The 15,968-nt window shown below is 37.3% G+C and overlaps 3 protein-coding genes across 5 annotated transcripts; 2 read left to right on the top strand and 1 right to left on the bottom strand.

Annotated features, from left to right (window-relative positions):
* Window positions 1-9: 9 nt before the first annotated feature.
* Window positions 10-3,095, top strand: LOC106367493 (CDPK-related kinase 5). 3 transcript variants are annotated; one of them, XM_048776456.1, is made up of 11 exons: window positions 13-758; window positions 870-1,000; window positions 1,066-1,107; window positions 1,186-1,294; window positions 1,379-1,457; window positions 1,548-1,844; window positions 1,913-2,025; window positions 2,104-2,211; window positions 2,294-2,356; window positions 2,434-2,601; window positions 2,683-3,095. In XM_048776456.1, exons 1-11 carry the CDS (start codon window positions 294-296, stop codon window positions 2,818-2,820), a joined length of 1,713 nt encoding a protein of 570 aa, XP_048632413.1. In that variant the 5' UTR covers window positions 13-293; the 3' UTR covers window positions 2,821-3,095. The 3 variants fall into 3 exon arrangements, with proteins under 3 accessions (XP_013662736.1, XP_048632413.1, XP_013662737.1); XM_013807283.3 differs by having other exon boundaries at window positions 43-776; XM_013807282.3 differs by having other exon boundaries at window positions 10-776; window positions 1,379-1,844.
* Window positions 3,096-3,326: 231 nt separating this feature from the next.
* On the top strand, window positions 3,327-5,590 carry LOC106363337 (phosphopantothenoylcysteine decarboxylase subunit VHS3). The gene is made up of 2 exons (XM_013803091.3): window positions 3,327-4,538; window positions 4,605-5,590. Exons 1-2 carry the CDS (start codon window positions 4,372-4,374, stop codon window positions 4,759-4,761), a joined length of 324 nt encoding a protein of 107 aa, XP_013658545.1. The 5' UTR covers window positions 3,327-4,371; the 3' UTR covers window positions 4,762-5,590.
* Window positions 5,591-11,789: 6,199 nt separating this feature from the next.
* LOC106363338 (3-oxoacyl-[acyl-carrier-protein] reductase FabG) lies at window positions 11,790-14,913 on the bottom strand. Its single transcript, XM_048776459.1, has 5 exons — window positions 14,541-14,913; window positions 13,377-13,648; window positions 12,733-12,826; window positions 12,526-12,637; window positions 11,790-12,174 (listed from the first exon to the last, which is right to left on the bottom strand). The coding sequence occupies exons 1-5, from the start codon at window positions 14,680-14,682 to the stop codon at window positions 11,970-11,972; spliced, it is 825 nt and encodes a 274-aa protein (XP_048632416.1). The 5' UTR covers window positions 14,683-14,913; the 3' UTR covers window positions 11,790-11,969.
* Between the last annotated feature and the right edge of the window lie 1,055 nt (window positions 14,914-15,968).

The raw sequence follows: 15,968 nt of genomic DNA, 5'->3' as shown, positions 1-15,968 counted from the left end.
TGTAATAAGTGTGTAGAATACTGATATGAAGTTAATTAAAATTAATAGAGTGGTTCAATGTAAATAAATAAAATAAAAGCGAAGGTTTGTAGTAGTAGTATATGTGTTTAGTTAACTTATTCTCTTGGATCCAAATATCTCGGCATCGACAAAGGAGAGATCCTTCCAAAGAAAGAAGACGAAAACGAGAAAGAGAGTTTTAAGAAACACAAAAGCTCAGTTTCTGGTTTTCAAGATTTCAAATTTCGAAATGTTACTCTTGAGATTTTGACCTGTGTTGAGAGAGATTCGTGATGGGCCTCTGTCATTCGAAACCTCCAAGCTCCGATCGAGTTCCGGCCCAGAATAGTCCTCTCCCGGCGTCGGAATCCATAAAGCCTCCTCCTAACGGCGACAATGAGGGGAAGAAATCTCCCTTCTTCCCCTTCTTCAGCCCGAGCCCAGCTCACTCCTTCTTCTCCAAGAAGACTCCGGCGACCAGCGGAAACTCCACGCCGAAGCGGTTCTTCAAGCGGCCCTTTCCGCCTCCGTCTCCGGCCAAACACATCAGAGCTGTTCTCGCGAGACGCCACGGCTCCGTGAAGGCCATCCCGGAAGGCGGCGAATCCGAGGTGGGTTTGGATAAAAGCTTCGGGTTCTCGAAGGGGTTCTCGAGTAAGTACGAGGTGGGTGAGGAAGTGGGTCGTGGGCATTTCGGGTACACTTGCGCTGCCAAGTTTAAGAAAGGTGATTCCAAAGGACTGCAAGTGGCTGTTAAGGTTATTCCCAAAGCAAAGGTTTGTTCTTTTCTTCTTTTTTTTTTTTTATTTATTACAGAGATCTGATTGATGATGTTCTCTGTTTGGTTGTTTTTGATTTTGTTTGTGTAGATGACTACGGCTATTGCTATTGAAGATGTGAGGAGGGAAGTGAAGATATTGAGAGCTTTGTCTGGTCATAACAACCTTCCTCATTTCTATGATGCCTATGAGGATCATGACAATGTCTATATTGTGATGGAGTAAGCTCTCTCTTTATTCCAAAACCAGTGAGAGTCTCTTTAACAAAGTGGTTTGTTGGTTTCAGGCTATGTGAAGGAGGAGAGCTTTTGGATAGAATACTCTCTAGGTAAATGGATGATTCTACACTTTAGAAGTAATATTGGGATCATTTTGTATTGAACTTGGGGGTGTGGTTTATGTGCAGAGGTGGGAAGTACACAGAGGAGGATGCAAAGACTGTTATGATTCAGATATTGAATGTCGTTGCCTTTTGTCATCTCCAAGGTGTTGTCCACCGTGATCTCAAACCCGAGGTGATTGATTAAAATGCTCTTTACTTCCTTCCCACTTTTACTTTTGATCTTCATTGAAGTTTACTTAAAAACTTTTTGGATCAGAACTTCCTTTATACCTCAAAAGAAGACACCTCTCAACTCAAGGCAATAGATTTTGGCTTGTCAGATTACGTGAGACCGGGTAAAAATAGTTGTCTTCTACTTAGCCTGCCTCCACAATCTAGACGACCAACATTTGTTTATTATACCCTTTCACAATTCCATTTTGCAGATGAGAGGCTCAACGACATTGTTGGCAGTGCTTACTACGTAGCACCTGAGGTTCTACATAGATCTTACAGCACAGAAGCTGATATTTGGAGTGTTGGTGTGATTGTCTATATTCTGTTATGTGGAAGCCGACCGTTTTGGGCTAGGACAGAGTCAGGAATCTTCCGTGCTGTTCTAAAAGCAGATCCCACTTTCGACGACACTCCCTGGCCTTTGTTATCTTCAGAGGCAAGAGATTTTGTGAAGCGGTTGCTAAACAAAGACCCTCGTAGAAGATTAACAGCTGCTCAGGCCTTGAGTAAGTAACTTGCAAAAGTTGCTTGATTGTGAGAAGCTTGTGTAATCATCATTTTACATTTGTTTCAGGTCATCCATGGATAAAGGACTCAAATGACGCCAAGCTTCCATTGGATATTCTTGTTTTCAAACTCATGAGAGCTTATTTAAGATCATCGTCTCTCCGTAAAGCTGCATTAAGGGTCAGTTTCTGTTTGTTAACTTAAATGGTTGCTTCTCTTTTTTCTTTTTTTGCTTACCATTCACCATTTTTCTTGCAGGCCTTGTCGAAAACACTTACGGTTGATGAACTGTTTTATCTGAGGGAGCAGTTTGCTTTGCTAGAACCTAGCAAGAACGGAACAATAAGTCTAGAAAACATCAAATCTGTAAGCTTTATCTATCTTCCATCTGTGTTTTTAGTTTATTACCATGACTCTGGCTCAAACTCAAACTCTCCCTCCTTGTTAGGCTCTGATGAAAATGGCAACAGACGCAATGAAGGATTCACGTATACCTGAATTCTTAGCACAAGTAAGATCCTTAACCTGAACAGTTTTAATGTTTGGAATCACACAATTATTGAAGTGCATCTTTTGGACTGTCTGTAGCTGAGTGCTCTTAAATATAGAAGAATGGACTTTGAAGAGTTTTGCGCAGCGGCATTAAGTGTCCATCAGCTAGAAGCTCTTGATAGATGGGAACAACACGCTCGTTGTGCTTATGAGCTTTTCGAAAAGGAAGGAAACAGACCCATCATGATAGATGAACTCGCTTCGGTCCGTTCCTTTTATTACAAAAAATGCAGTAGATCTTTGAAAATGTTCTTATTAACTCATCGGTTGAACTTGTTTCTTCAGGAACTTGGTCTTGGTCCTTCTGTACCTGTCCATGCAGTGCTTCACGACTGGCTTAGACATACAGATGGAAAGCTTAGCTTTCTTGGGTTTGTGAAATTGTTACATGGTGTGTCTAGCCGCACTATCAAAGCTCATTAGAAGGGTGTTTAGAAACTTCCACAATATGTATGAGATTTGTTCTTAGATCTCTTCTCTCCCAAGAGCTTTAGACCAATTGGGTTTTAATATGGCTTTGTCTTTTGTGAAGAAAGCTGAGAAGAAACGAAGAGAATGTAGCTAAAAAGAGGTGTGTGTGTGTGTGTGTTAGTTTGTAGAGGATGGGGATAGTTTCTAAATTTGGTAACTTATGATGATTGTTGATGTTTCTGACCTGACTTCTAGATTTGGATTTTGATACGAATCTTTTTCTTCTATTGTTTCTCTTAAAAAAAAAAAAAAAAAACTGGTACTTGACTCTGTCTTGAAAAGCATCAAAACTAGTTTAGTATCTCCGGTTTACGAAAATTAGGGATCTAAATAATTTAGTAAGGATTTTAACAAAATATATATTTATATAAATTTAACGATCTTTGTTTATGTAAATTATTTTTGAGACAAGCTAATGTTTCACTTGTCTAGACCAACTACCAAATGAACTACCTATAAAAATAGTCCAATTAGTAAAAGATCTCCTGTTAGTTGCTAGACTTGCTACTGACGATGAACATATACAAAAAGTTAATTGGAATTTGCATTCCCGACATAAACTACTCTGCTTCTTGTCAGGAAGTCGATCTAGTTGTGTAACCCACATAGAAGTGCATGTTTTGGAATTGCTCCATTTGAACCAAACTGAAGAAGCCTATATACCTATTGTTTTACTGGTGTTCTCGGGCTGAGATCCTCATATGTCTTCTCCGGAGAGAAGCTTTGATACTTAATACCTCCAAAGCTCCAACCACCCAACTTTTAAGAGTCTTCAATAGATCCCACAAGAGTTTAATTGAAACCTGAATAGTAGTTAAATAAACATGAAGATTATGAGCCGGTTCTGATTTCGGAGAGGGAAGAGTCTAGCCCTCAATTCCACTTGTGCATAAATTTACATAGAAACAGTAAATAAAGTATTTTTTTTTGTCAAAAAGAAAACAGTAAATAAAGTAAAATGATACAACTTTTGGTGATAAATATCACATAAATGTTTTAAATAAATTATTTTTAGTATACATGAAATTTTAGAGGTTATAGATCATTTAGTAAAAGTTTTAATTTCTTTTACAAATTTGAACTAAAATTCTTAAATTTTTTTGAGGTTATAAATCAATGTTTCACTTGGCTAGATCTAAGACCAAGTCATATTTAGTTATAAGGCATATTAATAGTTTAAGTTCATGTAACAACTTGGTAATCTCATTTTAATATTAATATAAAGGAAATGACGTTGAAATCTGTTATTTACTTAAAATAAATATTGATATCTTGTCATTTGCTGTACATTAACATTAAACAAAAATTATATAGAGAGAAAATAACGATGAGGTTATTATTTGTTTACAGAAACAGAATTCATTTAAAAAAGGATCCAACTGTAATTACGACAGACAAGCGGATCCAGTTGAAGAGTTTTTGTCGGGGCTCCGACAGTCTTTAAAGTTTTACTAAAAATATCCCCAAAAATATTCAAAAGCAGTTTGCTTTTTTGAAAGTTCCATGGCAGATGAGAAGGAGATCATCGATATTTGTAGCTCCGATGAGGAACACGAAGAAAACGATATAGATGGCCAGACCAGTGAAGAAGACAAGGGAGATGAAGATGATGATGAAGAAGAAGATGATGATGATGATGATGATGAAGAAGAAGATGATCGGAGCTTGAGGTATTAATTTGTATATTTTCGATGTAATCGTAGTTTTTTGATCGATTCTGGATTAATTTGAAACAGTGGAGATGATAGCGAATGGAGTGAAGATGACTCCACGGATTCAAATTCAGACTTCGATGATGAGGAAGATGAAGATGACGATGAAGATGATGAGGAAGATGACGAAGACTCTCTTGTAGATAAAGTCACTCGCCTGCTCAAGGGTTTATCTATTTAGGGTTTATGAATCTTGATTGCTATCAGTGCTCGTTGAACTTGTATGGACTTATTATTAAAAATTATAAATGTAACGATTGATTAATGAGTTCGTTTCTTTAGATTACTCATATAACTCTCAAGTCTTAGTTTTTTGTGAGTTTTGTAGCATAATCTTGAATTTGAAGTAATCAAAGCGTTTACGATTAGATTAGATTAGATTAGATAAGCTGAACAAAACCAGTTTGTATTGAAAGTAATTTCTGAGCATTGCAGCCATTTAACTTTGCTCTAGCTATGTTGTTCTTTTTTTTTTTATGTTGTTCATTGTCCTAAGAGAAATTGTTTGCATCTATGCCTGCGGTCAGGGGTAGCCTTGGGTTGGACTTATGACAAAAGTTATTTGTTGTGTAATTGTTTAGGTTGCTTTAAAAGTCCCTAAGGTGAGGCGAAAGTTCATCCTTTAATAAATTCATGTGCGTCTTTCTTTTCCAAAATTTTGTTTGTTAACGGGCTTTATTATTTTTATTTTTTTGCTTTAGGCTGAGAAATTCATTGGGCTCAGCTAATATATGGTGGACTTCTTCTGCAGTTATGTAATTTCTTTCATGTGATCTTTACCGGCTTCTAAGGATAATAGTCGGTAGTTTTATGTAATAAATAATGTTCCTAAAATGCTCTTAACTTAGTGCCAGTGAGGGATGTCGAGAATTTGTTTTGGTAGGAAATTTTGTTCTCTTCACACCTTAGCTAGGCTTCATCAGAGAGTTGACACTTCTTTAGTGTACTATTTGTGTGGCCTCCTTCAGGCAATACAAGAACCCAGTGGTAGCTCAATTCATGTGCAGTCAAAGATGTTAGAAAATGAAGAACAAGAGTGATAATGCTCAAGAACAAGAGAGAGAGGGAGAGAGAGAGAGAGAGTAAATCAAGAGTAAAAGAGATAGAGTAAAGAAGGATATTTTTTCCTTTAATTCATTTAGTTCACAATGTTACAATATTTAAAGGCTCAAAGATGGGATACAAACAAAGAGATAAATAATAAAGAATGATGCTGCAAGATGAGCTGAAAGGGACAACACCTCAACAGCTCTTTCTTCCTCTCTCCTCTAAATAGATCATGTGACTTTAAGTAATTTAGAACTCCAACTTGTTTCTGATCTTTCCAACGGTCTGGTTGACCTTTGAACACATCTTGGGCGAGTTTGAACTTGCAAGGCTGCATCTCAAGTTTGGTTTCCAAGTCTGGTTCTCAAGTCTGGTGACTTGTTCTCAAGTCTGGTGACTTGTTCTCAAGTCTTGTGACTTGTTCTCAAGTCTGGTGACTTGTGTATCTCAATACTCCTCCTCAAGCTTAACTATAAGGTATGGTTGAGCTTGAAACCCATGAAGACATCCCTCATTAAAAACTCTTGTGTGAAAAACCCAATGGGACAAAAACACACAAGAGGAAAAAGAGTAGATGCTTCATGGCTTAAGAGGATCATGATCTAGGCAAGTCTATGAGTCCCAATCTTGGATGGATGAACTCACAGACTTTGGTGCTTGCTCCTTTAGTGAAGATATCAGCTAGCTGGTCTTCACTTCTAGTGTAGCAAGGTAGAATGATCTTCTGCTCCACAGCTTGTCTAACCTTGTGACAATCCACTTCAATATGCTTTGTCCTCTCATGAAACACTGAGTTTGAAGCTATATGAATGGCTGCTTGGTTATCACAGTGCATTGTAATTGGTGTTGTTGTCTCTATGCCCAAGTCCCTTAGCAAGTTTCTGATCCAAATGAGCTCACTGGTCAGCTTCCTCATTGCTCTGTATTCTGCCTCAGCACTTGAACATGATACCACCTTCTGCTTCTTGCTCTTCAAAGTAACCAGATTGCCTCCTATAAAAGTGCAATAACCAGTAGTAGACCTCCTATCCACTCTATCTCCAGCCCAATCTGCATCACAATATCCTACAATCTCAGTGCTCTTGTTGCAACCCATCCAAACACCTTGACCAGGAGCCTCCCTTAGATATCTCATGATCCTCTCCACCATATTCCAATGGTGAACCTTTGGTGCTTGCATATACTGGCTGACTTGATTCACAGCAAAGCAGATGTCTGGTCTTGTAATGGTGAGATAGATCAGCTTCCCAACCATTCTTCTATAGAGCTTAAAGTCGCCAAAAGGAGTGTCCTCAATCTCCCCCTCACGCAAGACTTTGTAACCCTCTTCAAGTGGTGTCTTAGCTACTCTTGCTCCAAGCTTTCCTGCCTCATTTAAAAGATCAAGTGTGTACTTTCTTTGAGATAAGAAAAGCCCCTCTTTAGAGCGACATATTTCTATCCCTAGAAAGTACTTTAGCTCACCCAAATCTTTAATATCAAAGCTAGATTTAAGAAAAGCTTTAGTAGAGATGATACCTTCCTTATTGCTTCCTGTGATGATGATATCATCCACATAGATTAGAATCACCACAATTCCTTGCTTGCTTGTGAGGGTGAAGAGAGTATGATCAGCTTCTGATTTTACAAACCCTCTTCCATTGAGAGTTGTACTCAGTTTGTGATACCAGGCTCTTGGTGATTGTTTTAAACCATAGATGGCCTTCTTTAATCTTAGGACATTTCCTGGCTTGACCATGTCTTCCATACCAGGTGGTGGTCTCATGTAAACCTCATCCTCTAGCTCTCCTTGTAGAAAAGCATTCTTAACATCCATCTGCCATAAATCCCATTCCAAGTTCACAGCCAAGGAGAGAACAATCCTTATAGTGTGGAGCTTAGCTACTGGTGCAAAGGTATCCAGATAGTCTTCTCCATAGATTTGAGTGTATCCTCTTGCAACTAGCCTTGTCTTTCTCCTTTCTGGCTTTCCATTTGCCAAGTACTTGATGGTGAAGAGTAGGCGACTGGTGACTGCTTTCTTTCCTTTCGGAAGCTCAGTTTCATACCAAGTATCATTTTTGATCATGGCTCCAACTTCATCTCCAACAGACTCTCTCCACTCATCATCCTCCATAGCTTCTTCATAAGTCTTTGGAACATATTCTTGATCCAGGTTGGTGATGAAAGCTATATGCTCTTGAGGATAGCTTGCAAAGGAGCAGGTTGCTTGGATAGGATGAGCCACTGCATTACTGTTGAAGTATACTCTGGTGTCGACCCACTTGGATGGTTTCCTCACTCTAATACTTCTCCTCAATGGTTGAATCTGCTCTTCTACCACTGCTTCTTCCTGTCCTTGATCACCATCATACTGATCTCTACTAGACTGATCAGATTCAGCTCCATCTTGATCATGAACTGATGCTGAATCATCTTCTGGTGTTTCTGGTGTTGATTCATGCTCATTGCCCCCCTCATGATCAGGATGGACTGGCTCAACAATCGGTACTGCTTCTTCATTAGTTACAGCCACTGGTGTTGATGGAGAGGTTCTATGCACCTCACTGCTCTGAGGCTTACTGATTCCTAAACTTTCCAGGATGATCTTCAGGTTGTTTGCTCTATCAGATGGTCCATGTGAAAGATCCCTAAGGTTTTCCCAGCTCTTCTCATCATAGTACCCCTTTGATTCCACAAACTTGACATCCCTTGAGACCATTACCCTTCTTGAGTTTGGCAGGTAACACTTGTATCCTTTCTGTGTGTGAGAGTATCCTATGAACATAGCTTTGATACTCTTGGGATCAAGCTTGGTCCTTTGCTCACCTGGTAGCAACACATAGCACACACACCCAAACACACGCAAGTGATCAATAGGAGGCTTAGTTTTGTTCAATACCTGAAATGGAGAGACATCTTTGAGGACTCTGGTTGGGATTCTATTGATGAGATAGCATGCAGAAACCACAGCATCTCCCCAAAATCTCTTTGGAACATTGGTGTGAAACATCATGCTTCTTGCAACCTCCATAAGGTGGCGATTCTTTCTCTCAGCCACTCCATTTTGTTGTGGTGTGTATGGACAGCTTGTCTGGTGAATAATTCCATGTTTTGCTAAGTGTTGTTTGAAGGCATTGCTAGTGTATTCTCCCCCATTATCCGACCTAAAAATTTTGATCTTGGAATTGAAATGGTTAGTTACATAGTTTTGAAAGTTAATAAAAGCTTCTAAAACTCTATTTTTACTTTGAATCAATGTGAGCCAAGTATATTTTGATTTCTCATCTATGAATGTCACAAAATATCTATGGTTTTCTCTAGAAACACAAGGAGCAGTCCAAACATCAGAGTGAACTAGATCAAAACAATTCTCATACATAGTCATAGATGAAGAAAAAACAGATTTATGATGTTTACCAAGAATACAAGCCTCACAAGTTTCATTTTTAAGAGATAGATTAGGTAACATCAGTTGCAAAGCATGAAAATGAGGGTGGCCTAATCTAGCATGCCATAACACATCATTAGCTAAAACAGAGGCAGAAGTAAATGCATAAGTAGAATCTGATCTAAGCTTGGCATCTTCAAGGAAATACAGCTCTCCCTTGCTCACACCTTTGCCTAGCATATTACTTGTCTCAATATCCTGAAAGCACACATCATTAGGACTAAAAATAATATTGTAATTTAAATCATTAGTGGTTCTTTTCACAGATAAAAGATTAGAGGTAAATGTAGGCATATAAAAGGCTTGAGATTCTTTATCAAACAGATTCAGATTTCCTACTCCTTTAATTGAAATTCTATCACCATTTGCAATCACAACACTTCCTAGAGCTGGTTTAATATCACTAATTAGTCTAGCATCCCTAATCATGTGATGAGAAGCTCCTGAATCAATGATCATTGGCCTAGCAGTGTGTGGTTCAGTGTGAATAGAATTTAAAGCATTAATACTTCGGTTACCAGAATTTGCATTGAGAGCCTTGATCAAGGCCTCAATGTCTGACTTCCTGATGAATGCATCCTCATGAGATGGCTGAGGCATGGCATGATAGGTGGAGGTACCAGTGTGGGTTGTAGAGACAAAGGCTCTCCCACCATCTCCCATGTGTATGTAGCTTGGTGCTGGATGCTCCTGAGCTCTTGCTTCATGGGCTCTGGCATGGTTGTATTTATTGGCTGAGGCTGGCCTGAGATGAAGATGGAGGATCCAACAGTTGGTTTTGGAGTGTCCTTGCTTCTTGCAATGTTCACAAGTCACTGTTTTGTCTACTCCTCCCCTTGGCTTGAAGTAAGCTTTGTTAGCTGATGCATTTCCCATATTCTCAGCCTTGTGTGCCATAAAAAGACCTCCTTTTCCACCTCCAAAAAGACCATCTGAGCCTATCTCCTTTTGAAGTTGAGCACACACTTCATCATAGCATGGAAGCTCCTTGTCTCTCAATATATGTTTCACCACATCATTGAAGCTTGGGCTGAGTGTGAGAAGTAGTCCAAAGGTCTTGTCTTGCTCACGCCTGGCTTCAAGTGTGTCAGGGTCATTGGTGCTTGGCCTTAGCATCTCCAGCTCAGACCACAGCTGACTATACTTCCCAAGGTGCTTGGTGAAGTCTCCTTCTTCTTGTTGTAAGTTGTTGATGGCTCTCTTCACTTCAAAGATTCTGGTGAGATTTGAAGTGTTGCCATATACCTTGTGCAAAGTATCCCACAACTGTTTTGTGGTGGTACAATGTGAGTAAGAATCCATAAGAGGACCATCAAGAGAGCTTTGCAAGGTAGACAGCACCATGAGATCTTCTTGAACCCATTTGCCTTCATCTACCACTACAACCTCCTTACCATCTTCTCCTTGGGTGATTTTCTTTGGAGCTGAACTTGAAGAGACATGCTCCCAAAGACCTCTACCTCCAAGGGCTGTCCTGGCCATCCTAGACCAGGTAATATAGTTTCCTGGTCCCTTGAGTGTGACTGGAATGTGAATTGCTCTGTACTGCTCCATTTTTTCTCAAGAATATTTTGAAATTTCAAACTGGATTTGAGAGAAATTAGTTCTGTAACTGAGAGATCTCAAGCTTAGAAATAAGATAAACTCTCAAGAAATAAGATTAGAGACAGAACAGAGTGAGCACATCCAAGAAATTTGAAGAAAATACTCAAGAACACTCAAGAACTCAGATTTATTATCCACTGGATAAAAAAAAATCTGTAGAGAAATTTGTGAAATAAAATAGAGAATCAAGAGAAATGAAGTAACAGAGTGAGTTTTGCGGAAGTGTTTGAGGTAATCAGGAGCTTAATGCTCTGATACCATGTTAGAAAATGAAGAACAAGAGTGATAATGCTCAAGAACAAGAGAGAGAGGGAGAGAGAGAGAGAGTAAATCAAGAGTAAAAGAGATAGAGTAAAGAAGGATATTTTTTCCTTTAATTCATTTAGTTCACAATGTTACAATATTTAAAGGCTCAAAGATGGGATACAAACAAAGAGATAAATAATAAAGAATGATGCTGCAAGATGAGTTGAAAGGGACAACACCTCAACAGCTCTTTCTTTCTCTCTCCTCTAAATAGATCATGTGACTTTAAGTAATTTAGAACTCCAACTTGTTTCTGATCTTTCCAACGGTCTGGTTGACCTTTGAACACATCTTGGGCGAGTTTGAACTTGCAAGGCTGCATCTCAAGTTTGGTTTCCAAGTCTGGTTCTCAAGTCTGGTGACTTGTTCTCAAGTCTGGTGACTTGTTCTCAAGTCTTGTGACTTGTTCTCAAGTCTGGTGACTTGTGTATGTCAATAAAAGAATTCTCTGTGTCTTGTTGATCAAAACTTATTATTATCTTTTTGTATATCTCTATATTCATAATCTTTTGATGATTGTCATTCAACGTTTTACTCTTCTGTGAAACAAATGGACCCCGAGAAGTTCTTGGACGTGACAACACTTAAAGGACGATTGCTTCTTTAAAGGGGGTCCATATTTGGATTTGTAATCAATCAGATTATGTCCATTCACATGACATGTCGGATCCGTTCTTGTGTCCTAAATTTAAACACGGAGTCATTTGTACCCTTTTGAACTTAAACGCCACAATTAAAGATTAAACCTTACCCGACAAGACCAATAAGTCATGCAAACTAAAAATCCAAAAGTTATGAGATTGATAGATCATTCACACCAATCACAAACCAACCCCTTTTATAACATACTTAATGGACATTCCAAATGCAAGAATATACATATCAAATGATCTCACATACTTACCACATACCATACGACCAAAATAACATCGAAAAAAATCAGAAACCCAAAAAATCAAATCATATATATTTTTTTAATCGAATCAAATCATATTTAACTACTAGAACCTTGTGTTTGATGGTCGGATATCGAGTTCTTGAGTCCAAGCTCTCCGATCTTGAACGTGAAGGCTCCAATATGTTTGAGCCAATACATCAGGATCCATTCCCATCACTCCTGAGCTTTCGCCTTCTCCTTCTCCATCTTCGCTTCTACAGTTGTATGATTGCTCTGCGACCACTCCTCTCGGTGGGATGTTTGTTTCTCTGAAAATACATTTTCCGGAATTTTATCTCATCCGATCCTATTTGTTTCTTAGATCTTCAAATGCTTAATGTGCCAATTAAAACTTTTGTCTGGTAAAGTCCGATAGTGAAAAGGTTCTTCATATATTAGCGATTCTTAGAATCTTTTGGGTTCGGATCAGAACAATGCCGTTTGTGGAAGGTAGGAAAAGTTTAAAACACCTTTCTATACAGATTTTGTGGTTCTAATTTCATCTTCTATTATTTTCCCTACTTTTGTAGATAATTTGTAGTATAATATATATATATATATATATATATATATATATATATATATATATATTGTAATTAATGACCATATAACTTAAGTACCTTGGAGGACCAACCACACCGTCGATGATAACATGAGCCACATGAATTCCAAAAGCTTGATATTCTCTTGCTAAGCATTGAGAAAGTGCCCTCAGCGCAAATTTTCCACAGCCTATTCCATTTTCAAATATTTCTTTAGTTATTAATATCCAATATTAAAAGCATATTTTCGTTTTACAGATATTAAAATATTCAAAAGAGAATTACATAGCTCGGAGAAACCAGCAACGCCATTCAATGACGCCGAGCAACCGGTGAAGAGTATAGTTCCTTTCCCTTTCTCCATCATCCCGGGAATAACCTTTTAAATAAAATCAAATGAATTTAAAGCCGTACAACAATACAAATTATCAAGTTACGAATAAAAAAACAATAGAAATTATCTATACGTAAAATTCTCTTGTTTTTTTTGTCAACCTTTACATAAAAATAGAATTGTCGAAATCACTCAATATTACTTATATACCCTACAGACTAAAAGCTAAATCACAGAAAATAAATAATTTTTTATAATAAATTTTACACAACTAGTACCTCAACAATTGATTAAATGTATCAAAAAAGTTTGAAATGTGGAAATCACTCACTCCTGGCTAAAGATTACCCACATAAAATAAAAGCAATATTATACACACCTAGTATACATCAACAAATGATTAAATCTACAAATAAAATCATAGTTACAACATAAATGATCTTATTCGTTTTAACCAAAATATTGCAAGTCTATTACTCCATTAATAATAACGAGTTTTTTTTCCATAAGTGGATAAATTGTAGGCCGAGACACATTATCATAACAAAATCGCCATAAAATACAGAAAATTAGCAATTTGAAGACAAAGGTATACCTGTTGGGCGCACAGGAATGCAGCGAAGACAGAGACAGAAAGAGAAGTATGAAAAGATTGGAAAGGAATGTGGGTGAATGAAGTGGGATGGTGACTTGTGTAAGAAGAAGACGAGTGATAAGCATTGTACACCAAAACCTCAACAAACCCTAACGACAGCACTCCTTCGAAAGCTTCTCTTACGCTTCTTGGATCAGCACAATCAATTCTTATAGCAAACACTTGCGCTTTCTCTTCTCTCGCTATCTCTTCAGCCACTCGAGATAACCTGCCTGCACAATTCAGCCGACCATATATATCACGAGAACTGGTTGAAGTATTATATTTCTATTTAGCACCGCTTAGTGATTAATATAAGTACATGGGTGTGACTGGTAAAAAGCTGGAGTAAGAATATGAGAGAAGGTATTAAAGTGGAATGAAAGAGGTAAGACTTAAATGGACATTTAACATTTACACCAAAAAAGACTTAAATGGACAAAAAATCTTAACATTAAATAGAAATCAAGTAAGTAAATATTTTTTCATTACTGAACAGGATGAAGAATAAAAATCCAACTGTTTCAAGTATTTTTGTCGAATATTCTGAAATTATTTCAATTTAATTAGATAAGTTTTCAGTCAACTTGTTCTAAAAAGCTTAGTTCAGCTAGCATGTTGCAGAAACTGATAAAGCTTCTTTGCTATGTGTTATTTAATGTATAAGAAGAAAACTTTAGTCTGTTATATGTAGTAGTTACCAATCAATGTAACTCAGAGTAAAACTTACACAGTCAATTTTGTTTATTTTTTTTTAAACATTTGTTAAAAATATAGACTGGTTGCCAACCAATTAAGCCTACAGAAATGTAATGATGTAAAACTCGAAGTCTTGTTAGCAAATCTGAAATCTTTCTAACAAAATTTACATTCAAAAAATATATTAGAAAACACCTTTGACTTAATTATATCTAATAAGAAAAAAAAAATCTAAAATAACTCCTTTTAAAAAGAAAAACTGCCGCAATTTTGGAATATAATAAACAGAGAAGGAAAATTCCGAGGGCGCATTAGAAAGGCACACATACATATACATGTACATTGAATCTCTGCTAGTTTATGTGTGTGCGTATCTGTATGTATGAGTAGAGAGAAATCGATACAAAAGAGTAAGAGGACTCAAACCTAGATCGCGGGCGAGAATGGCGACGGTGTAGCCTTCATGTGCGAACTTTCGAGCGACTGAACGGCCTAGCTTTGGACCTACGCCGACCACCGCCGCTATGCCTTTGCTGCCGGAGCTCGAACTTCCTACGTTTCTCATCATCAGTCCTTTACGATATGATCACTTTCCTTTCCTCACCTTCTCTCTTTGTAGTATACTTTCCTCTAAGTTGTGGATAAAAATATAATTCTTATAGTTGTTTACGTAGGCATCCCCCTTAACCTAGGCCAATCTCTTGGCTCTCTTACTTTCTCTATTTAATAAGACTGGGTTGACTGTTGTGAGAGAGAGAAATATTCTTGTGGACTAGATAGAATTTGGTGGCTGTATATATAAACCTTTCTTTCTCATTTCTATCATAAAGTTTCTATCTACTTCAATAAAATAATAATAAATCGAGATTTGCCAAGATCTAAAATTTATATCTAGATAGGTATATATTTTTGTTAATATACGTATATATATACCTTTACTGATTTAATAGGCTACATATAAATATATATGTTTCTAGGTGAAACATGGTCTCCAGTGTATATTGTAGTTCTTAGACAAAGAGACATGTCATGTGGTAGAATTTGTGGCGATTGGTTCCTAATTGTTACACTCAAAATATGTTTCGAAAAGACTAAGGTAGGAGGTGGGATTTGTAAATTAAGGGTTAAATTGAGTTCATTAAATAAAATGTGTGAATCCAATGTTCTCCATATAAATATGTGTGTTCTAGGTAAAACATGGCCTTCAGTGTATATTGTGGTTCTTAGACAAAGAGACATGTCATGTGGAAGAAGTTGTGGCAATTGGTTCTTGTTAGACTCAAAAGATGTTTCGAAAAGACTAAGGAGGTTTTGAAAATTAAGTGGTTGAGGACTCATCTATTAGCGAAGACTATGGATCAAGTTTTACTGTACGTATTCTGAAAATTCATTTGCATTCGTTTATGTGATCGTTATAAACATATCTTGGACTACTTTGAGCATATGATTAACTCGATTATAAAATACGAAATAAAGACAAATTCTCTGTGATTTACTAACCGATGTTAAAACTTGATTAGTTTTATCGCAGTATTGTGATATATTAAGTTATCACATAGTATATATGTTTTTTATATACTTTATTAGGTGATCCGGCCAGCTTCGTGAAGAACACACTTAGTGCTATATAATGGATTATCACATTGTCTGACCTTAGTTTGAAATGTCTTCTGACTAATGCCAAGAAGTAGACAGATAGTCTGTTACAATTTATCATGGTAATCATTTGGACCGAACTCTAATCTCAGACTGGCAAAGTATTGATAATTTAGTTTACATGACAAATCAAAAACATGACTGATGTGGGTACACACAAGCTCCAAGAGAACATATACATGTATATATTTATATGCT

This window comes from Brassica napus, chromosome A1, assembly GCF_020379485.1.
Source record: "Brassica napus cultivar Da-Ae chromosome A1, Da-Ae, whole genome shotgun sequence".
Lineage (NCBI taxonomy): Eukaryota > Viridiplantae > Streptophyta > Magnoliopsida > Brassicales > Brassicaceae > Brassica > Brassica napus.
Note: the sequence above shows the minus strand (reverse complement) of the source record. Positions and strands in the feature narration are given on the sequence as shown.